This window comes from Equus quagga, chromosome 7 (assembly GCF_021613505.1).
Source record: "Equus quagga isolate Etosha38 chromosome 7, UCLA_HA_Equagga_1.0, whole genome shotgun sequence".
In the NCBI taxonomy this organism is placed as follows: Eukaryota; Metazoa; Chordata; class Mammalia; order Perissodactyla; family Equidae; genus Equus; species Equus quagga.
Genome location: NC_060273.1, coordinates 32,909,689 through 32,936,532, shown reverse-complemented (window position 1 = coordinate 32,936,532; position 26,844 = coordinate 32,909,689). Strand labels below are relative to the sequence as shown.

Below are 26,844 nucleotides of genomic sequence, written 5' to 3'. Positions count from 1 at the left end.
CGTGGTGTGTTCAGGCTCACAGGTGGCCTCTTCCGGCGGAGGGGGAGGGACGTGAAGGGCAGTGAGGACGAGTGCCAGCCTCGTGATGGCGGGTGAGTCCCGTGGCTGAATGAGGTGACAGGTCACACGCACAAACGCTACAGGACCTTGACGGAAGATGTGCTTGTGACAAACACCACTGTCATTAAGCCCCAGTCAGAGGTCGTCTGCAGCAGAAACGCACAGGCGTTCGCACGGTGACCTGCTTATAAACCCGCGGGCACCTAAGAGGAGGACCTGACATGCACCATGTCACTCAATCCATGGGACGCTCTGTGAGGCGGGCTGCCCGTTGTGCAGACGCAGAAACGCAGCTTCCTGCAGGTCAGGGTGCCCCCGGCTGGACTTGGACCCCAGGTCTGTCTGACCCCCGGGTCCAGGCCCGGCCCCCTCTGCTCAGCTGCCTCCCCGTCCCGCTCAGCACCGAGAATCAGCAAGGCCGCCATGCACGTCCCCACAGGAGCCAGGGGAGGCGCCACTCGTCACCACTGCATCCGGGCCGCCGTGAGCTGTGTGCACGTCCCTGGAGCTGCAAACACTCAGATGCAGGGGACTCAGGGGAAACGGCCGTGCCCCACGGCTCGAGTCTTCGTCAGGTGCTTGTCCCCTGGCGTGGGCAACCGAGGACAAATGGGAGAGAGCACATCTCCCCTGACGTCAGCCCCTGGGCAGGCGCCCCCACTCCAGGGGGTAGAGTGTCCAGGCCGTCCGCCTGTCCACCCGTCCGTCTGTCCCTCAGCAGCCACTCACAAGGACCACACAGAGCCCCGGGGTCATTTCTGTAATATATAATTTTATTTCTGGTTATAGAAACAAATGCTAAGAGGAGAAACAAAACTTCCCCATCCACATACAACAGTTTAATAGATAAAAGAACAGTTAAAAGAAATGAAAAACAAAAAGTAGAAATTTTAAACTTTGTTATAGCTTTGAAACATTAACGTCTGATACAATTAGAAATCACATTCAGATCTCAAACTTTAAAAAAAAAAAAAAGTATGGCTCCTTACGAACAAATACTGTATCCCGCTTGAAGTGGAGACGCAGGCCGGCCAGCTTCTCCACGTGGCTCCCGCCACCGTGCCGGGCTGGTCGTGGTCCTTCCTGGTTTCCCGCCGACCAGATGTCACTCACGGGAGGTAAAACACCGCAAGGTGACATGACCTGAACTTCACCCCCAACGCGCTAGGACCTCAGTTCCCACTTCATCGGATACCGCTGCTTTTTAAAGCACTGATTATTAAACATATTGTGAAAAATACTTTAGACAGCCACTGTAAAAAAAATACACACACGCACATACACACACACCCCCCTAACGACACCCACCCCCCAAAGTATCTTTACAGAAGATCTATCGCTCGGGTAAGAAAGAAGGAATCTCAGTACGGGGTTTAACGCCCTCATGGGCGCCGAGCTACGGGGAATCGGCGGGAGACGCGGGGCTCGCGGGTCTGAACGCGGCCGAGGCTAGTGAGGATCGGGGACGAGACTTCTCTTTCTCCTCCCCGACCCCCCGGCCTGAAACAGAACCCAAACCGTGTAAATTAAGGTACACGAGGATCGAGAAAGCTTTTCTTGAAAGGAAGGAGGGAAAGGGCCAAGCTTAAAATGTGTGATTTTCAATCCCATTTTTACTGATTATAGAAACCCCAAAACCTGGACCGGTTAACCCGGAAATTTAGAGGCTAAGAGCTTACGAGGCCACAGGCACAGTTTAACATCCTTTAGGCCAGTTAACTTCATATAGGGAAAAAAAATCCGTTTCAGAGTCACGGGCCTCGTTCTAGCTCAGCCAACACGGCGGGAAGTCGGGGCACAGGTCCCGATGCCCCTCGGGACGCCGGGGGACAACTCAGAAGAGCAGGTCCTATTACTTGGGGTGAGAACATTCTTCGCGTAAGCAGCACACAATCATTTCACAACGCCGGGCCATTTACACGTTAATCCAGGGCATGTCGCAGGTCCAAACAGCTACATCCCTCTGCAGCCTGGCCTCCCCTGCACTTTTCACTGTTTCTGACACAGAGCAAACCATCAATAAATATTTGGATTAATCAAATGAGCAAACTATTCCAGAAAAAGATTCCCAAATAAATAATAAAAAGCCAGAACTCTGCCAATTCTATTTTGACTCTTAAAGTAATTGGGTTGGGGCAAAAGGTGAGCGAGTAGACTTGAAGACCTCCTCCGCCACCTCGGGAAGCGAACGGGCAGGGGAGGAAAACCTGGAGGACGTGACCTGAAGATGCCCCGGGCCCTGGGCCTGTGCAGCACGCGCTCGGCCGGTCAAGCAAAGCAAAGAACCAGTGTGCCGCCTCTCCCTGGCCCCAGTTTTCTGCTCAGGACACTGTCCCAAGTGCTATCAGAAGGACGAGCAGGTGCAAAGAACGATGGGAATCCTTCGAGTGGGGTTTCTCTCTGGAGAGAAAGAAAGACGCACAGACATAAAGTGGCTGCTTCCTTGACTGCTTTCTGGAATGCCGAGCAGCCCACACCAGCCAGGAGGATGAGGAAAAGGAACTAAAGAGGCCCGAGGCTACTGAGTCAAAGAAGGGCTTTCATTTCAGTGCTGCGTGAGGATGCCTCGCAAATGCTGGTCCCCGGGGCAGGGGGCAAGGGGCAGGGGGCAGGCAGAGGGGCAGGGGACTGCTCAGTCGCCCCCAGCGGGTTAGGCAGCAGGAGGGCCTCCTGTCACCAGGGAGGACGCCTCTCAGGGCAGGAGCCGGGCTGGTTGTCCACACGCGAGTCTGATCCCCTCCCGCGGGCAGCTGGTGCAGACATTGGCCCCGACGTGATGGAGGCACAGTGAGGCTCGTCAGACAAAAACGGCTCCCACCTCACCCTCTGGTCAGTGTCCTGGTGTCCTGGAGAACCTTCTCATTGCCCCGGGGAAACCAGCGCAGCCTCTCAACAGGCAGCACCGCTGGCTATGCCAGGGGCCTGGCCTGGCCCCTCCACGGGGACCTTCTCTCAGGACGTGGCTCCGGAGGCAGGTTGAGGAATGTCCTCCAGCAACAGAGCTGAGCCGCAGCCTGAGCCCGGGAAAGGGGGGCTGAGTCTGGGCCAGCGACGCCCCATGCAGACTGCGGCCATCTGAAGGGTAGAGAGGCAGCTTGGCCAGCGACCGCTCCTTCTGCCCTGTACACAGTCAGTGAACAGACCTCTCTTTCATTTCAGTTCCAACCAATGCTCACGGGGTATCGCAACATCCCACTGCTCCAAGCAGCTGGGATGCCTGGGCTCGGGCAAGAGGGCGGGCAGAGGAAGCAACAGATCCACGCAACACGGGCATCTCCAGGAGGAGCCCTCACACCAACCGAGCTGGGACACGCCCAGCTGCCGGCACGGGGCAGACCGGCCACAGGCAGAGGGCGCCACCACGGAGCCGGGCCCAGCCCGCCAGCCTGCAGAGCAGCAATGCCAGGCTGACAGCGAAGATAGCAGCTTCTGGTAGTAAAAGAAAACCGGGGAGTAGCTGTCGTGCCCCCCCGCCCCCAGCAACGTCAGTACGAGCACGGATGGAAGGAACCGTGTCCTGGACACGAACAAACTCTAATGCAGAGAACAAGGCCTCGAGACAGGAACTTATAAAATGAAGGGAACTTATAAAATCCGGGAAAATCGTTTGAAAACAATGGACAGAAACTGGGTGACATTCAGCCCTCACCTCCAAGAGCCTCCCTCCGTGTGAGGGTCCCATCCAAGGGGCAATCCTATCTTCATAGCAGCACATTTGAATAATTTAAATCGCTCTCATTAAATAATATTGCTTCTAGGCAGAGGTATGAAGAGGGGGCTTGCGAGCTGCGGTGGGGACACGTAACTTTCACTTTCACTGTAACCGAAACTAGGAGTGCGGTGGCCGGTCGCACGGGCTGGCGCAGCTGTGTGGCCACGCCGCGGACGGAGCTCCATGTGGCCGCTGCGGCTCTCTGCGCCGGCAGAGTCTCACGCTCACTTTTTGGTAACTCACCTACAACAAGTAGTGCAGTTTACTCAGCACGGAAACGCGCGCAGCGGCCACCCTGCGGCCCGTGCTCGGGGAGCTGGTCTCTCGGAGGGGGAGGAGGTGAGGTGTGGATCCCGAGACAGCGACGGTCCCTCCTCCTGGACAGGGCCCTCGAGGGCAAAGCAGAATCTGAGGCTTTGGAGAAAAGCAGCTCCTTCGCCCGCACCAGCCGCGCTCGGTTTTGCTCCGAACGCTCCGGGGAGAACCCTCTCCAGGACGTTCTCTAACACTGCCCCACAGTCAACTCAGCTTTCGTTTCTCCAAATGAGGTCTGCTGTCTGTCTCTGTAAAGTAAGAAACTGACTCCAAGCAAAAGCGGGCTTCCCCGTGAGGACTCTGGGCTGCAGTGAAGGGCTGGATGTCTACAGAGGCTCGGGCACCACGGGCGCCGGGGCGATCACTCCTCTGGAGGGTCCGTGCGGATCCCTGGTCCAAGGAAGGAAGGTGAGCGACGCCTGGGATCTCAGCCCAACCTCCCCCCCGGACCGCGAGCACAGGCCAGGGAGCAGGAGGCTTGGCCGGAGCCTTGGCCGTGGTGAAGCTCCACCAGGGCCACTCCCTCCCAGCTCGAGAATCACGGAATACTCATTTCAGCAACTCAGAAATCCGTTCTCACCTTTTTTATTTGGCTTGGTTCTTAAATGGAGAAAAAAGAAAACAGACAGCAATCCCAGATGTGAACCAACCAGACCCGAGAGGGAAACCAACAGGTTGTGGCCTGAGCACGTGCCTGCCTGCGGGACTCGGTCCCCCAGCACCGGCCTGGCGCCTCTCAGCACAGTGGCCCGGGCGCCCCAGAGTGTCAGCGGAGCGAGTCTGAGGACCGCGTCCCAGGACCAGGGGCCGGTCTGGCACATACCTGTTTTCAAGTTGTGATTTTAAAGGAAGGGGGCAGAGGGACAGTCCACTTGAGCCCCTCACAGGCCCTACATCACTGACCCTCGGCCCTCCACAGGGGCCAACGTGACCCTGGACGGCTTCTGCAGAGAAAGAAAGGCAGACGGTTGACAACCGGGCACCACGACCCAACCCCGCCCCCCTGGCCTGGGTTCTGTCTCCTCCACTGCTCTGTTCGCTGCTCCGTTCGCTGCTCCGTGCGACACTGGCCGAGGTCTGACGTCAGCACAGCAGAAAGTGCCACGGAGCCAAGGGCAGTCCTAGTAGCTAGCGAGCCCTTGGGTACAATGCTTCTCACTTCCAACATTACACTAAATTGTCTTGGTGGGAAATGCTCAACTATCTAAAAATAGTTATTTTGTGACTTCCTTTCTATGCAGAGCGTGCTTTTCTGCGTTTGGTGCTGGTGAAAGTGCTGACGGGTCAAGCAGGAGGCAGACCGGGAACCTGGACGGAGAGGGAGCAGCCGCCAGCACGGGCTGAGCACGCTGTGTCAGAACAGAGGCAGGCCCGGCCCACCGCCAGCATCTCTCGGCCTGGCTGATCTCATCATGCAGACCTGAGCCCTAGGTGACCAGAGAGGAGGTCTCGTACCCGAGGCTGCAGCGACACTAGCATCATGCCAGGCTGAGTTATTTCTGCTTCTCCCCACCGCGGCTGGAGTCAGCCCAACCTCTACAATCGATGCTGTGGCAGATCACAGGCCACTGGACTCTGATGGCTGCAGTTCACTGGTCAATTCCGGTCTGGCACTCCCGCTTCTGGGGGCGAGTTTAGAGGGAGACCATCACTTGGCTGGCCCTGAGGGTGGCGGGCGACCTTCCCGGCTGCGATGTGCGTCTGTCTCGGGCACTGGCTATTCCTGTGCCTTTGCCTACCTGTCCCCAGACAAGTTCTGGCACAAGCCAGGCATGCCGTCTGGTCAGATGACCAAAACCCCATCCAGACGCTCAGCGCTGGTGAACCAAGTGGCGGTTCCCCCAAGGCTGAGCCCTCCCCTGCTTGCCTTGAGCTGCCCCATGGGGCCCCTTCTCAGTCCCAGCGGGAACTGACAAGGCACAAGCTCTCCACGTGGCAGAATGCCACCCATCGACATTCTCTCCTCCTGGTTCCATGCGTCCACCTCTCTACTCCCTGCTCCCTGCACCACTGCCTGTGCAGTGGGAGCATCGCTGAAGACGGACAGAACCCAGAGCATCTTGGGAGTCAGGAAAGCAGAGGGCCAGAGCCAGACTGACCATAGAGAGAAAGGAGAGGCAAAGAGCTGACACTACTCTGTGGCCAAGTGTCCTGTGCTTGTTCTCTGCAGATGCCGCCGCTGTCTCAAGGAGGCAAACCTGACGGTCCCCGAGTAAACGCAATCACCCCCTGAAGGAGCCACGTGCAGCCCTGAGAACGAGTGACCGCAGCAGGCAGGGAAAGAAGCAACGGGGACCTGGAGGCTGTCGGCGCACGTGGGCTGCCTCGGCCCAACTCACTCATTCTCTCTCCCAGCCACGCACACACCAGACCCTCAGGAAGAAAGTTTACATAAGGTAACAGAAAACGTCAACGTGGAATGAGCGTGACTTCTCATCACCAGCAGGGTGACCACACCCGAGGACGGCCCACCTCGCTGTGACACCCCCTGCCCAGCTCTCTGCAACCTCATCGAGGGCGACAGGCACGCGCGTCACAAAAGAGCATATTTCCCACTGAGGGTTTAGTGCCATAGAAACAACTGGTTCGGGGCTGAAAGAAAACCAGAACAGTATTTCCCTGGTCCAGGCAGGAGGAGTGACTGATGGTGGGGGCAGCGCCTGGGGACAACCGGGGCAGCATGACGGAGCTCCTCACATCCGCCTGGCCTCTGAATACCTCTAGCTGCAGCCGGGTCACGTGTGCCCAGTCTTGCCTGCACTGCCTCGAAATCCTGTTCAAGGTTCCCTCGCCTCCTGAGCCAGCTCTCTGCAGCCAGGCCCCGGCCTGGGGAGGCCGTCTGCTTTTCCTCTGGGGGGCGTCAAGGGAGCAGTGGCTCGCTCGGGGGCACCGCCATCAAGGCTCAGGGAAGAGCAAGCAGCTTTGCTGGTAGGAGACTAATGCTGAGGACAGGCTATTTCTAAGGAGACGACCATTGCCCCTGGGACTTCCGGAGCTCCAGGTAGAGCCTGCTGTTGTTTGTAGCTGTGTCCACCGCCAGGAGAACCAATGCCAGGGTGTGCAGCCAAGTGTAAAGTCACTTTTCAGAGACGCACTTACCATTTCCTGAGAATGTTCTCGAGAGAAGCTAAAGGACTAATTCTGACCCGCAAACTGGGCTATAGGCCAGCCAGCTCAGGCTCGCTTCCTGCTCTGGTGATGGTGCAGAGTGCACAGGGCGTCTGCAGGTGCAGGGGTCCCTTCTTGGGGGGGCTGCTGCCACTTGCCTGGAGTTGCCACCCTCGACTCTCACCATGTCACAGCGAGACCCACTGAGTCAGCAAGGGCTGGGCTCACGGAGGGGAGGCCCGCCCCAGCTGCTGCGGACGACCCCAGAGCCCCAGGGCTGTGGGCAGAAGAGATGGTTCCAACTGACACAGGAGGTGACTCTGGGGTGGTGAAGAAAGCTTGGGGAGAAGAGCGGTGTGAACGGCTGGCGCTCAGCGCTGCGTGTCCCATGGTGTCCACCAGCACCAGGACACCAGGACCACAGGGGACACAGGCTTCGCCCTTTGCTGTTTTCAGAGCAACACATGTGTGAACGTCCTCCCATTGGGTCGGCAACCTCCTCCCACCTCGAGCCCCGGGGGCCCGATTTCCCAAGGCCACGCGGTCCAGGCGCGGCCAGCGGCGCTGCAGTCTCTCGACTCTCTTTCATCCAAACTTCTGCCTCGAGGCTCGATCCAGGAAGCCATCCATCTTTCTTGAAGTTAACAGACAAGGCAGCAGACTTACTCTCCCGGGGGATTAATGCCAGCGAGCAGCCCAGACACCCGCAGTTGTCAACCGTCTACAGGAGAAAACCTCAGAAACAGGTGATCCCGTCTGTGTTTGTCTCAGATGACGATTAAGCCTGAATTTCACGTTTCAACAAAACAAGCAAGACCCGAGGTCTGACGCCAAACCAGACCCCACGCCCACCCCTCCCCCCCCATTAATGCAGATACTTTGTGTCACTGGCTGGAAGAAGAGGCCCCAGAACAGTCCGGAGTCGGCAGTTCTTGCCAGTCCGGAGTCGGCAGTTCTTGCCCTTCTCTTCTGTCGCCCACTCCCACCCATCACAGACAGGATGTGCCCCACCCCGGCCTCGCCCTCGGAGGGCCGGTGTGTCCGCGGCTGCGTTTCTGTCCGGTCCTCCGGGGCGAAGGCTGCTTGGAAGCCTGGCTCCTGCTCGTGGCCGGTCTGCCGGGGACACGTTCCTTGAGACGCTGAGCTGCCCTTCTCCCCACGCCCTTGACACAGGCCTGGAGGAAGGCGGTGCTGAGGGCGGAGGAGACAGAAACAAACAACTCCCAGAATCATACAATCAGCTGTCTGAACTGGTTTATGTGTTTTCAGTGAACCATAGCAGGGGCAGGAGAGAGAGTGACAAGGAGGATCAGTGTGTCGGGCGCAGGCAGACGGAGGCCGTCCTGGCCGTTTGGCACCGTGCTTCAGCTTTCTCGGAACGGTCCCCGAGCGGCAGCGATGGCAGCATCACGGTTCAGCTCCAGAATTCCTTAGGGCGTGTGTCCCACTCCTCCTACAGCAGGCGCCTTCACTCCCCGGTTCCGGGCCCCTGCGGGCCGGCAGCCGTGATCACCCCGGCCTGTGCGGTCACAGTCCCGAGGGGCTCCTCCACTCGGGACCTTTTGACCTCAGGCTCCCCAGTGGAAGAGGCAGAGGTGGTGGCGGTGGCTGTGGTGGTTGGGGTGGCGGTGGTGGTGGCTGCTGCCACTGCCGGCTCCTCGGGCCCCACCTCGCACACCCGGGTGACCACCACCGGAGTGGACGAACTGGCTTGGGCCGCGAGGAGCTGCAGGGGGCTCGTGAGGGCTAGGAAGGGAGGAAAAAGAGATTTACGTTGGGAAACCGCGTAGGACCGGCATCGACTTGTTCTGAATACAGGCCACAATCGCTCCCCAAGGGCTAAATCCACGACACAGGAAGCCGGCTCCCAGCACACCTGGCACCGCTGCGTAAAGCTGGCCAGAAGCCCCTGGGCGCCCGCCCCTCGCCAGCTCCCACCCCAGCTGGCCCTCCTTTCGTGGCTGTGCCTCCCGTGCGCCACGCCCTCCCTGACCCCGGCCTGCTCTCCACCCACGGGGCCTCCGTCCCTGATCTCCTCCCGCTGTTGCTTGTGTGTGTGGATCCCTCTAGACGTCCCGAGGGCTCCAGCCTCACCTCCCGCCCAGCGACTGGGAACGGAGACCCACCCGCTTGAACCGATGCCCACAGTCCCTCCCGGGACTCTGAGGCCTCTTTTACCTCCCCTGTGGCCTCTCGTCTCATCCTGTGGTGTCAGCCCTGGGCCTGGGGACTTGCCTTTCTCCTCAGAGCATCACAGTGCCTGGTGGGCGCTCAACAAACTGACTGACCCACTGGATTAACGGGAAAAACATCCTCACGTTGCACTGACTGCGGACTGAACCACGGGTTGAGGTCGGGCGGGGCCTCACCGTAAGTGCTGCCGGCTAAGCTATTTGTGGGGACGGCGTGCTTGCCGTTCTGAGTCACGGCCCGGACCGGAAGATGGTGCTGCCCGATGGTCACCGGTGTGGCTGGCTGAAGAATGGTAACCGTGTGTCCGGGGACCCCGGGGGCCATCTGGCTAGCCACCGTCTGGATCACTCGGCTGGCAGCAGGGATGGTGGCAAACGCAATGGTGGGTTTCTCTTCCAAGCCTAGAGGAAGAAAGCGTGTGAGACCCCACTCTGCCTCAGCCACCGTTCAGGTCCACTCACGCCTCAGTGCTATGTCCGCTGGGGGGAAAAGGGGACCTTGGTTTTTAAGCATCAACACTGGGAAAAACACTGGCTCTCAAAAGAAAGATCCCACTGACAAAATATAGTTTGAAACAAGAGAAAAATGATTAATACGGTTTTAGAGAACCACGTAAATACCTTGAACCTTTAACCAACCCACATTTACCCTAAGGAAGAAAACGTATTATCTGGAAGGAAACGATCTGCATGTGTAGCCACAGCTCAGTTTTCTCTCGGCGACATACACTTGTCACGAGGACAGCATTAAAAGGGGAAATCACTGCCAAGATCGCCAACAGTGGGCAGTAAGATGCAGGAGACGCTGCCCAATTCAGAAGAGCTCCTGCCTTCACAGGGTCTTCGACAGTTCTGGGTGCGTTTTCAGTGTTTACTCCATCAATTCCCTGGGATCCAGATTTCTAACTTAGGAATTTACAACTATTTTTTACTTAAAATGGTTTCTAAGGACTCCTCCCTGGGGGCTTGAGAGGAATCACCCTCCCCAAACTGGGGCAGCCCCCAGCCTAACTCCACGGGATGCGGGGCTCTGCGCACTGGAGCTGCTGTTGCACAGAGGATAATCAGCGCCGATTCAAAGGACACGCCCCCCGGAAAATAGGCAGCAGGAGGGAGAGGGAGCAGCTGAGGGCCATCGGCCCCCAGAGACGGCCTGTGTCCCCACACCCGGGCTCCAGAGCCCCGTGGCCCAGGCTGACGGCTCTCCTTTCTGGAGGCCAATGGCCACACAGTCCCAGTTGGGCCCCGCACGGCTCCGTTACCTCTCGCCTCACTGCCCAGGTCCAACACGGCTGTGCCCGCCGCCTCGTGGGCGCCCCCTGCCGGGGCCTGACTGGCGAGGATGTATCCGTTGGCAGAGCTGGCAGAGGTGGTGACCACCCTGAGCATGGTCACAGGGGGGGCCTGCTGCACGACGTGGATGGCGTGGCCAGAGGGCTGCTGTGCCGTCACTATGGAAGCTGGCATGTAGGCGACGGGCTTGGCCACTAAACTGGGTGGTCGGGGAGGCACGGCCATGATCACGGGCTGGGCGCTGACGGGGGAGCCTGCAGAGAAGGAGCGCGACCACTGAGCACCCGGCCTGCGCCCATCCAGCGCCCGAGTCTGAGTCGGCCACGCGGGGCCAAAGGCCAGAACCCTGCTTACCGGGTGCGCTCTGGGAATACCGATACTCGGGGACAGACGCTAGCTTTGACCCAAAGTCAGGGTCGTGAGGAATGGGCGAGCCCTCCCGAGACAGGCACTCTGGGGTCTGCAGGCCACTAGAACGAGGGGACATTAGCCCAGGGTGAGTGGGTGAGGCTGGAGCGCTCCTAAAGAAAGGGAGAGAAAGCACGCGGTGGTGAGCACAGAGGCCAGGAAACGGAAGGGCTCAGCAACCCTCGGATGCCCTTACCCCACATCCCGCGGGCTGCCCTTGCTCGACTTCTCCTGAGGCTCCTCTCTGTCCTCAGGAGGGGTTTCCAACACTAACATTCCCACAGCGACAGCTGACACACGTCGCGTCGCCCCAGCAGACGGACTCCAGTAAACGGGAAAAGGCTGCGTTACCTGCGGCCTCCCAGCAAAGCCACACTTGAGAGCATTCGCCTCCTGAAGGGACCAGCCGGTCTCCCAGGAGAGTGGCTCGGTCTCCTATGTTCAAAACAAGCTTCTGCAGGACGAGCACAAACCCCCCAGGATAAATCTATCCCTTAGAGAGCAAGGCGCGCTCCGGGAGCACAGGTGCGCATCCTGCCCGAGTAACCATCCGGAAGCCTGCCGCTTCCGTCACCACTGGACCTAAACACGGCATCCTTGTCCAGCTCCCGACAGGGAGCATGAGCCCGGCACCGGCTGCGCAGAGTCGAGACGCACAGTCCCGCAAACAGAACCAGCTCTCAGGGCACTGTCAAAGATGCACGAGTGACACGGGGACACACAGTCACCCTGCACCGCTGAACAGAGATGGGGTCAACACAGACCAACAGAGGCAGGGAGCCGGGGCCGCCGAGACGCAGCTGGGGGACGGGGTCTTCCTTTTGCTTTACGACCAGTGCTCCAGCGCCCCCGTGCAGGGCACGCCGTCTCCCTCCGCTGGCCCTGGGGCTGCAGAGTCCCTGGTCTCCACGCAGAGACCAGAGACCGGCTCCCTCTGCCCTCCTGGGCTCTGGGTCTCACCTACTGCTCCCCCGACCTGTCCGCTCGCGCGTCTGCCTCCACCCAGGCCTCCAGTCCCTGTCTGCTTGTCCCGATGCTCAAATGAGCAGCGAACAGCTCACTGCCCAGTCCTGGACTCCGGGACGGCCCTAATGCTCACCCCAGGACTTCAACGCCTGTCAGTGCCTCTCTCACCTGGCTTTGCTCTACCGAACTGGTCCTGTGTCTTACCCACCTCCTGCTCCCAACACACGCACCCCCACCATCTTGACCCAAATGAATCCAGGCTCTGGAGACCAGACAGTCCCTGTGCCCCCGAGGACATGGCCCGCCCCCGAGTTTCGGCGACACGTTCTGCTGGCCTGAGGTTTCCTTCTCCATTCCTCCTTGCAAATTCTACGAAGCACCAGATGGGAGCCCCCAGCTCCAAGGGGCTGTGACGAGGGGCCCACCTTGTGCTCCTTACAGACACTCCATACAGACACTCCTCGCACACAAAGCGAGCCCCGGGGCCTATTCCCCAATAGCGGACGGGCTGGTCTGCAAGGGAAAAACGGTGTTGGTCACTGGTACGGGGTGAACTGTGTCGCCACAAAGACACGTTGGGGCCCCAAGCTCCAGTGCCCCAGGAGGGGACCTTCTTTGGAAAGAGGGTCATTACCGAGGTGATCAAGTCAGATGAAGTCAGTAGCGTGGGCCCTAATTCAGTCACTGGTGTCCTCATAAAAACGGGAGATTTGGACAAAGAGACACGCACAGGGCGAACGCCACGAGAAGAGGGAGCAGAGGTTGGGGTGATGCCCTGACAAGCCACAGGACTCCAAAGACTGCCAGCAAGCCCCAGAGGCGAGGACAGAGGCCGGGAGCACACTAGCCCTCGCAGCCTCCAGAGGGAACTGGCCGCCACCTCGAACTCAGACTTCTGGCTCCAGAACCGCAAGAGAAACATCTGTCACTTAAGCCACCAAATTCGTGGTACTTTGTCACTGCAGCCCTAGCAAACTGACAGTTTAATGAAACTTCTCTCCACGTTCCTGTTGAAGTAACATGGTGTTCTGGAAAATCTGAGCCCAGAGGAAAGATTCCAAGTGATGTTAAAACGCTGTCTGGATTCCTATCTTACCGACAGGACCACTCCACCTGTGTTCTGGTCTCTGCTTTGATTAGAAACTGAGGATCACCCCACAGACCCCGCTCCAGAAGTTAATTCCCGACCATTTGAGCGGCCTTTCACGTCATCACGTCTGAAATCCAACTGCAAGGTGGACGCTTCAGGTGCCACTGTTTCCCTCCAGGCAGAAGCATTTCTGCACCTCTTTCCATCTCCTCGCCCACCTGCTCCCCGAGATCGGGGACCTTGGCAAGACCACCGGGCCTCTCCAGTCCCGGCCAGACCTCGCTGGCCATGACTGACGGGAGCAGGAGGGGCCTTGACCAGCGGGCAGCTGGTGCTGCTGGTGACGGGGAGGCTGCTCGGCCCCACGTGGGGGCAGGTGGAGGCCACACCCCAACATCAGCTTTCTGCATGACAAAGGGACACCCTCCGCCTGTCCCTTCCCAGACACACACCCCGTCAGGGAAGAGGACGACTATGCAGGGGGTCCCTCGGACCCTCCGACAGAGAGTGTGCTTCCACGAGCATTGCTGTGAACCATAACCCATCCGACTCCTCCCTGACTTTGGATTCCGTTCCCACCGCCACACGCACGTCGACAGCCTCTCACAGACGTTCTGGGACAGAGCTCGCTGTGCTCAAAAAACGTGGCAAGGGTTCGAAGTGCCAAAGCTACTGCTGTGAACGTGGACGCTGGGGAGCCGGGCCTCCGACTGAGGAGCAGACAGGGGCTCACCTGGACGACAGAGGCCCAAAGGGGGTGCGGAAGCAGGAGACGCCCCTCTGCCTGCGCTTCCGGAAGGCCTGTTCCACGAGCTTGGCTTCTGAGGCAGGGTCTATTCGCCAGAACGACCCCTTCCCGGGCTCCTCCTGGGAGCGCGGGACTTTAATAAAGTAACGGTTCAGAGAGAGGTTGTGTCGGATAGAATTCTGCAGGCAAGCGGAGAGAGGCACCGATTATTAGCAAATCAGAAAACAAACCCGAACCCGCCCCAGATCTGAACGCAATGGACCCAAGACTGAAGGTGACCATGGAGGCTGCTCATGGCAGCGAGGGCTCTCCGAGGGTGGCGAAGTGGCTGTGCTTTACTGGGGACGTGCAAAGGCACAGTGGTCATTCTTCCTATCAGAGCTCAGCACAGTCTACGGCACGCTGAGTTCAACACTTGTATTGAATCAACTAGCAAATGGGAACACTAACTACAGAGAAAACAAATGGGCACGATAGATATCAGTGAGCCTCACACAGAAAGAGGTCTCATGATCCTGTCAAAGACGAAACACACAGTCTCCACATGTGGACTTCCACCCGTGAATGACATGGACACTGTCTCCACGTCGGCGTAATACTGTAATGCACAGTAAGCTGCAGACGGATCACTCTTCCCACTTCTTGCTGTGGGGCGGCTGCAGCTGTCTTTAGCTACCCGGCAGCTCACCGCGGAAAACAGCCCATGCCCCTCTGTCCTCTTAAAGGAAGGGACGCGCCTGCTGCTCCCCGCCCTCGGAGCCGGTCTCGGGGCGCGGCCTCACCTGCCAGCCCTTGTCGGCCGTCCGGTAGTAAGGGTAATGCCTGGTGATGTGCGCGTAGATCCCGCTGAGTGTCAGCTGCCTGTCCTGCGCCGAGGAGATGGCCTGCACGATGAGCTGCGCGTACGAGTACGGCGGCTTCGACTCATCCTGGGGAGAGAGCGCCCGACGACCGGCGTCAGCTCGAGGCCAGTCCACCCACAGGCCACCTCCTGATGCAGAAAACCCTCTCACGGGGACGACAGATTAATCGTACGTCTCCTTGAATTGGCCCCGGGACGGCCACGTGCCTGCACTACTCCAGCAATGGCCGCTTCTGCCTCGTGGGAAGCACAAATCAGGTTTTCATCGTAATTTAATTCTGAAATTTCTTACCTCCCCGACAAACTGATTTAAAAACAGTTAGATGGGCATGAACTAAGACACAAGGTTTCAGGGGAAAACCTGTCATTCTTCTCGAAGACTATAATTAAAACTCTCTGAACCGTTCTGTCCCCAGCAGACGGAGAGGAGCAATGGGAGGGAGGCGGAGAGCGGGATGGGCGGCTGTCCCGTCCAGGCGGGGGAGGTCCCCCCAGGTGCAGCTCATCTCCACGCCTGCCACGCTCCCTGGAGTCCCGGCTCTGCCCCACACCCCGTCCCCACTCGACCCAGTGTGCTGCGAGGGCTGAGACCTTGGGGCTGTCCCCTCCGGATGTGTCTGCCTGCTGCTCCGAGGCGGCCTTCGCGGCGAACTCTGCTGCCAGCTGCAGGTCCGAGGTCACGTTCTGCACAAAGCGGTAGCCGGAGGACCCGGCTCCACGTGGACTGGCCGGGCAGGAGTTGGGAACACTGCAGAGAGAAAGGACACGTCCTCAGTTCATGACCCTGAAGAGGAGAGCTTCACGGAGGACAGGTCTCAGGACCTACCTGCACAATGCAGGGGCCAGAGCAACACATGACACTCCTCTCTTCTACGTCATCATGACACCGCGTCGACCTTTTACAAGGACGGACCAGGTGCACCCAGATAACGAGAATTACAGTGTCCACGACCAAGGCTGGGACAAGGGCCATCTCTGCTCGCAGCAGGGAGCTGGGGCCCTGCCGGGCAGGTCGCACTGCAGCCGGGCGGCCACCCTTCCCGGCCGCACACCCCGAGCGCGGCTGCTGTGGAGTGCCCACTTGGCCACACGATGGCGCCGTGACAGCAGGCGGGGCAGCGGGGGCAGAGCCAGCTCTGTGCCTGCTGGAGGCAAGCAGCCCGGGGGGGCCCCCTTCCACTGTGACGGCTCACGCGCCCTCGTCTCTCTCCCGGCCGCAGTGACAACCCACAGAAGAAAGTGCACCCACAGGCGTGGGCTGGAGACATCCACAGCTCCTTCCTCGGGGCTCCCAGGTCCCGGGCCTCAGCCCGTGGGGTCTCTGCCTCCACCCCTGCCCCGGCTCGGCTCCCCAGCACGGTGGCCCGTTTCCTCTGTCAGCAAGCTTCTCCAACCACATCAAAACTCGATTCTGAAAATTCACCCTACTACAAAATACTCAGAGAAAACCAGCGGAAGCCCTCGAGGGGGTCACAGAGCCAGGTCAGAGGCCCTGCCAGGAGCTGACCGGAGCCCGGGCTCCCTTGCCTCCCGCGGAATCACGGGTCCCCCTCCTGCCACGTTCCCCAAGAGTGCCGAGGCCAGCCTGCCTGCGTCACACCTCCCTACAGTCGGGGACAGGGTGGGGGAACAGAGGCCCCGCCTCCATGAGAGTGCCCCCAGCCGGAAGCCTCCAGAAGGCCACAGTCCTCTCACGCTTCACACACTCCTGCTTCCTCCCAGCTCTGTCCGGGTCCCCCGCCTGGACACTGTCCAAATAGCAAGACGCTCTCAAGTCCCCACAACTCATGCTCAAGCGTCACCCCCTGTGCCCCTTTCTGGACACATGCACGGGGCCCCTTCCTCCTCTCGTAGGCCGAGGATGGCAGCCACTGGTTGACATGCTGGTCCCCTCTGACGGTGGACCGTCTGCGGCACATAGGAGGCGCTCAAGAAATAGTCACTGAAGGCAGCAAGGGCCGAACGGGAAAACAGAACACCGACTGAGAGGAACCTGGCAGTTGGTCTTAACGATAAACTCAGCTGCGGGTCCCCACCCCTGCTCAGCAGTGAGCCCGCGTGAGCCGCCGAGCATCGGAGGGCTCCGGCCCGGGGACGCCTGTGCTCCCTCCGCCAGGCTCCTTCCACAGGGCGGGAGGAAGGGAGGCCTGTGAGCACAGAAACTTTAATCGACAGCCATCAAAGAGCCTGTCAGGGGCAGGAAACGGAACAGAGGCAGCTTTTTCTGAATTTAACTGAAGCAAATATACAAAACCCAAGCTTCTAAAGGCAGGTGGGAGGGGCCAGAAAGGACCTTAGCAGGAACGTGTTCACACATTCAAAACAAGGCTTTTCAAACGCACCCACTCGGGACCAAACGCCAGGCACTGGGACGAGGCTGCGGTACAGGGGGCGCCCAAGGCTGCCGCGAGGGCTCGTCCCGAGGACGCCAGGCTGCAGAATGCGCCAGCACAACAGCAGCCCTGTCCACCCACTCAACTTCCAGACACTCAACGCCCTTCTGGACTCAACCACAAATAAACTGCAACACCACGCCTGACTCGGGGCCACAGGGGCCGAGAACCAGCCCCAGAAACACACAACCTGCCGGAGACGGGGCGGGAAGGCCCCGGTGCGTGTGGAGACGGGGGTGCAGGGCTTGTCGGGGAAACCGTCGAGTCCAGCCAGGTGTCGGCGGGCTGTGACCTGCGTGGGACTGATGGTGCCGCTACTGTGCGGGCGACAGATGACCCCTTCCGGGCACAGGCACCGGCGCCTGCTGTGCGTCCCAAGTGGAGATTTTGTCAAAGACGACAGAAAACTGACATCCAAGCCTCGGAAGGCAAAATCCAGAGAACAGGCTGCCGCCCCCCCGCCAGCCTGATGTCACGTGGGAATAACACATGGGCTCAGAAAGCTGGCTCACAGACGCGCAGAGGGGTGGGGGCCTCTGCACCACTTTCCACCGTGGGCACCTCGTGCTGACCATCCGTCTCTGCTGAAGCTCGGCAGGGACAGGACAGTCACGGCCCATGACCCCCAGAGCCTGCCCAGCGGGCCTGTCCTGGGGGAGCGACGTCTGCACACAGGGCCTCTCCAGCCTCAGAGCAGCCAGCTTCCCCATAACCCCATCCAGCCGTCCCCTGGGCTGTGCCCGGACCCTGGCGCCCAGATGGTGCACCTCCCTCGGGGGAAGGAGGAGAGCTCCCTGCCTCGTAAGCAGAAGGTCTTCGTGTTGGAAAACGCACAGCCGGGCCTGGGGGGCGGGCGGAGGGACGGGGCATTGGGGCTCGAAGGCAAGGCCCCACCCGGGAAACGGACCAGGACACTCGGTGTCCAACACCACAGTTTTATCCTTCTCCTGGGAAAACTCCTGACAATTAGGAAAACTGGGAAAAGCCTCACAGTACAAACACACACACGTCTATCTCTGGAGGGGACGGAGAGAGAAGACAGGCTGGGGCCCTCCTGGGAGGCCAGGCTTCACGTGAGGAAACGGAGAATTCTGCTCACTGCGGGGTCGGGGTCCCCACTGCCCAGGTGGGGGGTCAGAATTCGGGGACGCGGCAGAGCAGCAGAGGCCGAACAGCCACGCCCACCAGATGTCACAGGAACAACCGCCCGTTCTTCCCGACTTGAGATTAAAAGTGGAAAAGCGGCTGAACGTGCACTTCAGACCAGGAGTCACTGATTCCTCCCCTTTTATGGAAAGGCAATTCCTAAGTCGTTTCCGCTTCAGGCGAGAAAGACTTTAAGGTCATGAGCGGCGACTGCTTGCGGTCGGCCCATCCTGCCAGCGGCTGCTCCAGATTTGGGCCGTTGTCCTGCCAGGACAAACCCGTGACAGCCCAGGCCTAGAACGTGACTTCTGGGACGGTCCAAGACGCAGCTGGCAGTAAGACTGCAGCCTATGTTTACAACACTGTAAAGAAGGAACAGCCTGGCAGGAGAAAGCGTTCCCAGGTCCTACTACAACGGCAAGAATGCAAGCGGACAAAACAAACCTGACAAAAGGCCCAAGCCCACCGCCGGGCCAGCCAGTCTGTCCCTGGAGCCTTTTCCATGACCCCCAGATTGCCCCCGGCCCCCGCTGGGCCCTCGACAGCCCGCTCAGACCGCCTGCTCACCTGGCTCTGCCCTGGGATGGGAGCAGGACCCTGAAGGTGTCCTGGGGCCACAGGACAACAGATGGGTGAGCCTCTGGTCACCTCCCTCCCACGCCGGCACCCGGAATGCGGACCTCACAGCCTGAAATGGAGTGGGAATGGGGGTCTGCCCAGGCACGGGGGCTGACGTCTGTGAGACGTGGCCTGGTCCCCTCCCCGCCCCATTCCCAGGTCTCACCACAGAGCCGTGGGGCCTGCCTCTGCAGGGGACCAAGGGGAGGTGCCGGGGGAGCAGGTCAGGGGCAAGTCCACACGCTGGACAGCAGGGCCCCAGCAAGGCTTTTTTGGGGGGTGTTATGGAGATTTTAATGAGATCATTAATTTTCAGTTGAAAAATATAATTAGCTCCTTAATGGGATGGCAGTTGAGCTGACTTTTTGAGAGACTTTTCAGGCTGAAGATTATACTCTTGATGACGACACAGAGATAAATAGTATTTCTGTTTTTCATCAACGCCTTTTGAATTTCTTTTGAAAATCAAGATCTTTTTATTCTAGAAAATGAATGCTTCAGTTAAAGTACACAGAATTTCTTATTCGAAAGGCCGTTTTCGTGAACTTACGGGCTCACCTCATAGCTTTCCCCAGTTTTACTGAAGAACGTAGGACCTCATCTTAAACACGAGCAGCCAGCCGGACACACAGCCACACGCAGCCCCGAGGAGCCGCCCCGGGCTTGGGAGGGGACGAAGACGGCGACACAGCGTGCTCCCCCCGAGAGGGAAGGAGAGGGCGTCTACAAGACAGTAGATACTGAAAGCACATTCAGAGATAAGGAAACGCTCTTAAAATTTTGCAAAAAGAGGAGAAATAAAAGTTCAATGAAGGGTGGAAGGAGGGACTGGAGAAAGTCCCAGAAAGCAGATGAGAGGAGGGCGGACGGCGGAGGGAGGAGGTGGGACGAGGCAGGAGCTGGGAGGGGAACGTGGCCACGGAAAGAAGGGGACGACTCGCCAGAAGGTAGGGAAGGGGTCTGCAGACTGAAGGGGCCCGTGGAACACACAGCCCAACGGACGGAAAGGACCCCTCCCCAGCCTGGTGTGGAGACGGGCCGAGGGCGCCCGAGAGGGATGCGCCCCCCGAGGGGGACCTCACACCCAAGAGAAGGAGGAGTTGGGGGCATCCAGCTTCTCCAGAGCAACACTTGAAGCCAGAAAGCGACACCAGTTTTGAGGGAAAAACGTTTCCCACCTGGAATTCCCTACCCAGGAAAACCATCATTCTGGCTGACTGGAGAATAACGGTAATTTTCAGGCATGGATAAATTTTCTAAAAGCTACCGTCTCCTGGACCCTTCCTCCCAGGAAGCAGCTGGATGTCCTCCAGTAAAAGCAGCAGGTCAGGACAGAGGCCACGGGAGTCGAGAGAGGGAAGTCCCAGGGCGGGGGGAAGACGAGGCCAGGTCAGAGGCGTCCCAGACCTGGGCCAGGCAGCAGGAGGCCTGGGCTCCAGAGGAAGGTCGTCCCAGGAAAGGTGCAAGCGATGGACAGGCCACTCACACCGGGTAGAGGGCTGGGTGTGCGGCCCAGGCGCATGGAGAGCGAGCCAAACGTAGGGAAGGGTGGTGAGAACCCCTGGGGAGAACAGCCGGTGCCACAGAGGAAGCGGCCAGCGCTGGGACAGGCGTCACAGCGGGAATAAAGGAGGCTCCGCTGTAACCCCAGGAGGGGGCGAGGCGGGAAGGCTCCAGCTCAGGCCCCCAGGAAGCCGCGCACAGCGTGCAGAGGGCAGGGCTGGAGGCCGGTCTCGGCGGCAACCCCCTAGGATAAAAGCAGACTTTCTAACAACACAGATGGAACGAACCAGCGCTGCCACCACCGCCGTGGGCACCCGCTGAACCATCGCTCGGCCGGCTTACACGACCCGCTGGGCAGCATCACTCTCTCCAAGCCTCAGATTCCTCACTGTGAGAGGGGGTGCAGCGTCCCGCCCCACAGGGCTGCTGGGGAGACCGAACGACGGATGGCCCTCCAGCCCTCGGCACAGGCCGGCCCTCCTCACTAACGGCGTCTATTTTCACTGTTGTTCTTAGAATCTTGTGGCTCATGACCCTAAAGAGCATATTTTAAACAAACAACCAAATCTGAGAATCCTATCGCCTCGGCATAAAACGTGTAGACGTTTCGGAGAGGCAGCTTCAGCCCCAGCGTGCCCTGGCCTGCAGCAAGGGTCTGGGCTCTGCTCGTGAGCGTGACACACGGTGGGGGGGGTGGGGAGGGTGGCCGTGCGGCCCGGAGCGAGTCAGTGAACACTGCGACCCGGCCACGCGCCAGGCCACCACGCAGCCACTGAAGACGCAGTGACGCGGAAGGGCGCCTAGGGCACCGTGGAAGGCGACAACCGCCAGGCGCAGGACAGCAGGAACTCTGTGGCCCCTCTGGGAGGAGTAACCGGTGACAACAGCTGTTAGACAAGGAAGGCTCACGGCAAGACGCACCACGCGGACTCATCTCCAGGGTGTCCCTGTGGGGACTTCATTCTCTGAAATACGTGAATTTTGTATCACGCATATTTAGCATTTCTGTAATCTGAAGACAGTAAAAGAACAGGGAAAGGAAATTCAGAGGCCAGCTTCTTAGCTTTATCTTAAAGAACGTCTGTGCTCTGGTGAGACAAATGCAAGGTTGTGAAATCCTGGGAACCTATTCTAAAAGATTCGCTAGTTTCTAAAAAGCATTTTCCTGCTGGAAAAACAAGCAGCAGACTCGCCTGCCCCCCGCGCCTCCCTCAGAGGCTGCCCTCCAGCCACCCCATCAGGTCCTGCTGCTGCCGAATCCAAATCCGAATCGGAACCCATGTGGGATCTGGGACGGGCTCTCCGGGGCAGCCACGTGCTCACACCACAGCAGCACAACAGGCCGGCTGCACACGGCCGGGCGCCGCCCAGAAGGCACACCCAGAAAACACTAACATGATCCTTCCCAGCGCCCCTGAGATGTGTCTGAGAACCGGAAACGGCCACCCGGCTGGAGAAGAACTTAAGCACAAGCTTCAGACAACTTCCAACATTTTAGAGCCAAAAAACACCCCAGCACGGACTCACGCAGAAAGGAAAGGAGAAAGGACATGGAGGCCCCACCTGCCTGTAGGATGAACCAACTCTGTTTCTCTGAAGTTTTCAGATGGGGAAAGGGACCCCGTGGGTGCGGGTGGGGCTGGGGGTGTGAGGTCACAGGGACAGGTGTGGGAAGGGAAGACAGCCCCCAGGTGACCCACCACTGATGACGCTCCTCCACCAGCCAAGGGCCCTGCTCTGCAGGACGGCCCCTCGGGGAGTCACACTCCTGTGGGGCGGGGCTGGGACGCCGAAGCAGGATGCGCACGCTTAAGGAAGGATCCAAAGTTTGCCAGAAAAACAGAAGCACCTAGTTCTAACGCAGATCCAATAACTTCCAAACTCAAAAGACAGGTAACGCGACGGAACACGGACGCGCCAGGGCTGGCTCCGTCCTGCAGCCAGGCAGGGCCGAGCCTCGAGACCAGGGCGGCAAGGGGCTTCGATTCTGAAGTCAGTTGCCCAATTTTTCTTTTATACAACGTTCTGCTAACCTGTGCCAGATGTCATAAAACAAATTACTTTCGTTTCTGATCTCTACACTGGCAAAATCAAGACAAGTCTCCTTAAAGAAACAGCTTCTCAAACCTTGCTGTTGCTTAAAATTAGCTACTCTCTTTCTGTGCCGTGCCATTTTTCTGGTTCAGTTCAGCAGTTTTCTTAAAACTCCAGCTCTAAGGAGAGCTGTTTAGACGGGTCTCTGTTTTTGTAAAATCCAGAAAATGATTAACCAATTTCTTCTTTCCTAAAAACACTTCTTTGCAAAATGAAAAAAAAAAAAAAAAGGTGGACAAAACGTTGCTTTAGGTAGCAAAATTCATTTCAAAGAGAGTTCATTCATTTTCCGGGTGGAGTACTTCAGGGCCAAAAAAACCACCCAACTTTAAAAAAAACCAACCACACCCCTCACACACCTTGGCCTGGCCACCAGGGGAAACGGAACCCGCAACAGAGAGAGCAGGCAGCTGGCGGGAGGTACAGCCACTCCGGGCGTCTTGGAGGGGACGGGGCTCAGGGTGGGGTGCCGGAGGAACCGGGCTCCCAGGGCAAGCCGCCGAGAGGCCTCCACCAAGTCAGGAGCAGGGGGTGCCCTCGGCCGCCTTCCTCACAAAGGGCCCTGCACCCCACGCCTCCCCTCCGGAGGAGAGCAAGGGGCTGTTTGTAAACACGTGGGCTCCACCTCGCCGCGCCACGGGGCCCAGAGGAGAAGGATCTCGCAAGCAAAACCTCAAGGGCCTCTGAGGTTTCTGACACTCAATTGAATTCCACAGGGCTCACAGAAACGGATATAAACAGAAACGCTTTCTCTGCGACACTTAATCAAGGGCCAAAAGGCAAGAGCCAGTCCCAAAGTCACTACTTTCTCCGCAAATATTCTCCCAGATGAAAACAAGAAGCCAGCCCCTCCCGGGCAGCCTCAAAGGAGAGGACGCAGGGGGACCAGTGCCCCCCAAATGGCCAACCCCAGCCAAGAGCGAGTTAAACATAAACCACGGGGCCACGTCTCCACCACACTCACCCCAGCACTGACTTCTGAGAACCGCGCCCTCAGCACCTGCTCCGCTCTGCTCAGTAAGAACTCTCTTCTGACCTGCTTTCCGGGCCACGGCCTCTCCCCTAACACAAGAGCAGCTTCAACACGCAAAGCTTTGCTTGAATAGCTTAACCAGTTGGCCCCTATTTTTAATTGGAATACTCCTGGGAAATACAATTATTTTATGAAGCTCTCCAGGTACAAACCAAAACATTTTGCTTTCTTAAAGAGGGTCTATTTGGCTGGATTATAAACTGATTACTAAGAATCCCATGGCGGTCTAAAGGGACCGCCTGCTTTGGCCCACTGGCCTGGACGGCCCCTCGCTGCCCACCCCACACGGCACAGGACACGCCCCGGGGAGAACACTGGCTGTGCTCCCGCAGCTGCCCGAAGGAGCTCCTGGAGGAAGGTGTGCGGACAGGACAGCTGTCTACCAGCGTCACTGACGTCCGATGCACACACTACAGAATTCCCCCATTTAGAGTGCACAGTTCAGTGGGTTTAGGGTATTCACAGAGCTTGTAACCATCACTGCTACGTAATTCTAGAACATTTTCCTCACCCCAGAAAGAAACCCCATAACGGTGAGCAGCCCCTCCCTTTAACCGCCCTGGGAACCACTCACCTACTTTCTTTCTCTACAGATTTGCCTTTCTGGACTTTTCCTATCAATGACTCATACCATGTGGTGTCTTTTGTGTCTGGTTTCTTTCACTTTGCATGATGTTTTCAAGGGTCATCTACGTTGTACCAGGTGTCCATACTTTCTTTTTTATGACCAAATAATATTCCACTGTAAGGACACTCCACGTGCTATTTACGCACTCGTCAGCTGATGGGCATCTGAGTCATCTCCACGTTTGGGCGGTTGTGAACAGTGCTGCCATCACACCTCGGGTACAAGTTTTTCACTGGACCTTAGGACCCCGTGAGTAGAGACCCATGTGGTTGCCCTCTAACATTCTGAGGAACTGCCAGACTCTTGTCCAAAGTGGCTACACTGTTTCACTACATATAATTTTTCATCTGTGTATAAACGATACAGACATGACGGGACGTAAGAGCACTTTCACAGCTTGACTTGACTGTGAACTCACACAAGCACTCACGTCTTGATCCAGGTGAGACGTCCGAGCAAGCACTGAGAACATGCTAAACCCTGGGCTCGAGAACAGAGCCGCTGTTAGAAGTCTGAGACACGCTCAGGAAGAAATAGTGTCTCAGAAGCTGCAAGGACTGAATGGAACAGCGAGGACAGAGCTGACGAGGCATGGGGTCCAGAACCACGAGGCTCTCAGGGGGCCACCACTCAGCATCGTCACCACCAAGAACTAGGACACCAGCGTGCTGGCCTCACCGACGAGGAAGCCAGGGCCCAAGAGGCTGCCCACCGGCCCCCCGTTCTCCCGCTAACTGGAAATACGCCCAGAAGCAGCACTCAGAGCCCAGCCTGCATCAGGGGCCATGCCATTTCAGTGCTGTGCCCGAACTTTCTCTCGGTAAGAGGACACCTCGTCCCTGCCCAGCAGGAAGCCAACTCCAAGCAGCTCAGCGTGAGGGACCCCCAGCTCGCAGCCGACACGTCACGGCTGGAAACCGACAGGTGCACCTGAGACACTGATTACTATGCAAAGGCAACCAACGTGGCATCCACATGTAAACCACTAAAAGGCTCAAAAACAGTGACTACCAGAGGATGGCTGGCTGGCAAGAGAAGGGAGTGTATCTCACATGCAGAGGAGACCGTAGTGACAGCAGAACCCCAGCTCGGCCAGAGCAGCGGTTCCCCAAGCGTGGTTCACAGACGGAGCCCTGAGAATCCCAGGCATCTTTCAGGGGTGGGTGAGGTCAAAACTATCATCCTAACAATATTAAGACGTGATCTGCCTTTGCCACTGGGCTGACACAAGCCACGGTGGAAGCTGCCGGTGCCGTAGCAGAAACCAAGGCGCCAGCGCCAAACCCACTGGTGGCCCCAGTGCATCTTCAGGGCCACACGCAAGCAGCAAAGAGAAAAAGCCAGTTTCGTTTAAAAATGTCCCTAGTGAAGCAGTCCACTATTTTAAAATTCATTAAATCTTGACTCTCTAATACACGTCTTTTCAACATGCTTTAGGACAAAACAGGAAGGCGGCACATGACTCCTGTGTACAGAGGCAGAATGGCTGTCGCCAGAAGTGCTCGTGCCGCTGAGAGCCGACAGCCCAACGAGCCACTTTTAGGCGGCTCTCTAGCAAGATTTCCACCTGCAGCCTCCCCCAGGGCCTTGTCATGTCTGTGTAACTTGCCAAGGACGAGAAAGTTCGAGGACTTCCCTTTCTTCAAAGTCTTGATTAATTTCTAAAACTTCACGAAGAATTTCCACAAATAAAGTTTAGAAAAACACAGTTCGCTAAATTCCGGCATACAAACATTACTTTAAAATATTTTCAATGTCTTAAAAACATCATCCCTGTGCTTGGTTTAAAAGGCCCTAATACATACACTTTCAAGCCGTAAAAATGACTCATGAGGTAGCGACTCTTCGCTTTGTAAGAGAACCCTCCAGAGACTTTATTTAAGTAGTCAGGTCCCCTGATGCACTTAAAATAGTTTCAAAATTTCCATTCACGTGCGATTTTCCAGAAACACATCTAATACTGTAAAGAACGCAGAACTTCTCTATCGTCTTCCTCTTTCGCAAACTGCCAGAGCACAGGGCCCCGGGTGGCAGAGGAAATCGTGTGGCAAGCGCTCCGGGTGGCCCGGGGACAGGCCGCTCACCTGATGGTGCCGGTCGGGGAGGGGACAGGGCTGACCAGGCTCCGGAGGTCCGGCTCCGGAATGTGGATCTTCAGCGGGGAGATGTGCGGGTACAGCGGCCGGAGTGGGGAGGCCGGGGCCTCCTCCTGGTGGTACAGCGAGGTGAACTGGATCTTTATGGCCGTGCTGGGGAACCGGAAAGTGCACCTGCAACCGAGGGAAGAGCAGAAAGCCAACATTCAGACAAGGAACGTTCTAGTCCACCTAAGTCACTGTAATCACGTAACTCTACTCTCGGGATCACTCTGTGGTGCAGAGGTGCCCAAATCGTCTTTCTTATGCTTTCATTAGGATACGGACTAACCCTGACACCAGTTTTCCTTTCACCGCGCACGTGAACAGAACAGACATACACATCCCCACAGACACTGACGACGTCATCTCCAACAGAGGTTCCAGACAGACAGCTACTTCCTGTCTGCCAGGATCGTGGCTGCAAGACCCACGTGGGCTCCACCACCTCACGGAGAACCAAAATGCCACGGTCACCGTGTCTGCAGCGATTTTAGAGACAGACGCTCACGCCACCCAGAAGACAGAAGGCAGCTGCCG

The 26,844-nt window shown here is 58.0% G+C and overlaps 1 protein-coding gene across 1 annotated transcript; it reads right to left on the bottom strand.

Moving 5' to 3' along the window:
- Window positions 1–1,306: 1,306 nt before the first annotated feature.
- FOXK1 (forkhead box K1) lies at window positions 1,307–26,688 on the bottom strand. Its single transcript, XM_046665339.1, has 9 exons — window positions 26,597–26,688; window positions 26,254–26,439; window positions 15,346–15,502; window positions 14,675–14,821; window positions 13,878–14,071; window positions 11,035–11,150; window positions 10,650–10,934; window positions 9,565–9,789; window positions 1,307–8,941 (listed from the first exon to the last, which is right to left on the bottom strand). The coding sequence occupies exons 1-9, from the start codon at window positions 26,671–26,673 to the stop codon at window positions 8,664–8,666; spliced, it is 1,665 nt and encodes a 554-aa protein (XP_046521295.1). The 5' UTR covers window positions 26,674–26,688; the 3' UTR covers window positions 1,307–8,663.
- Window positions 26,689–26,844: the final 156 nt, after the last annotated feature.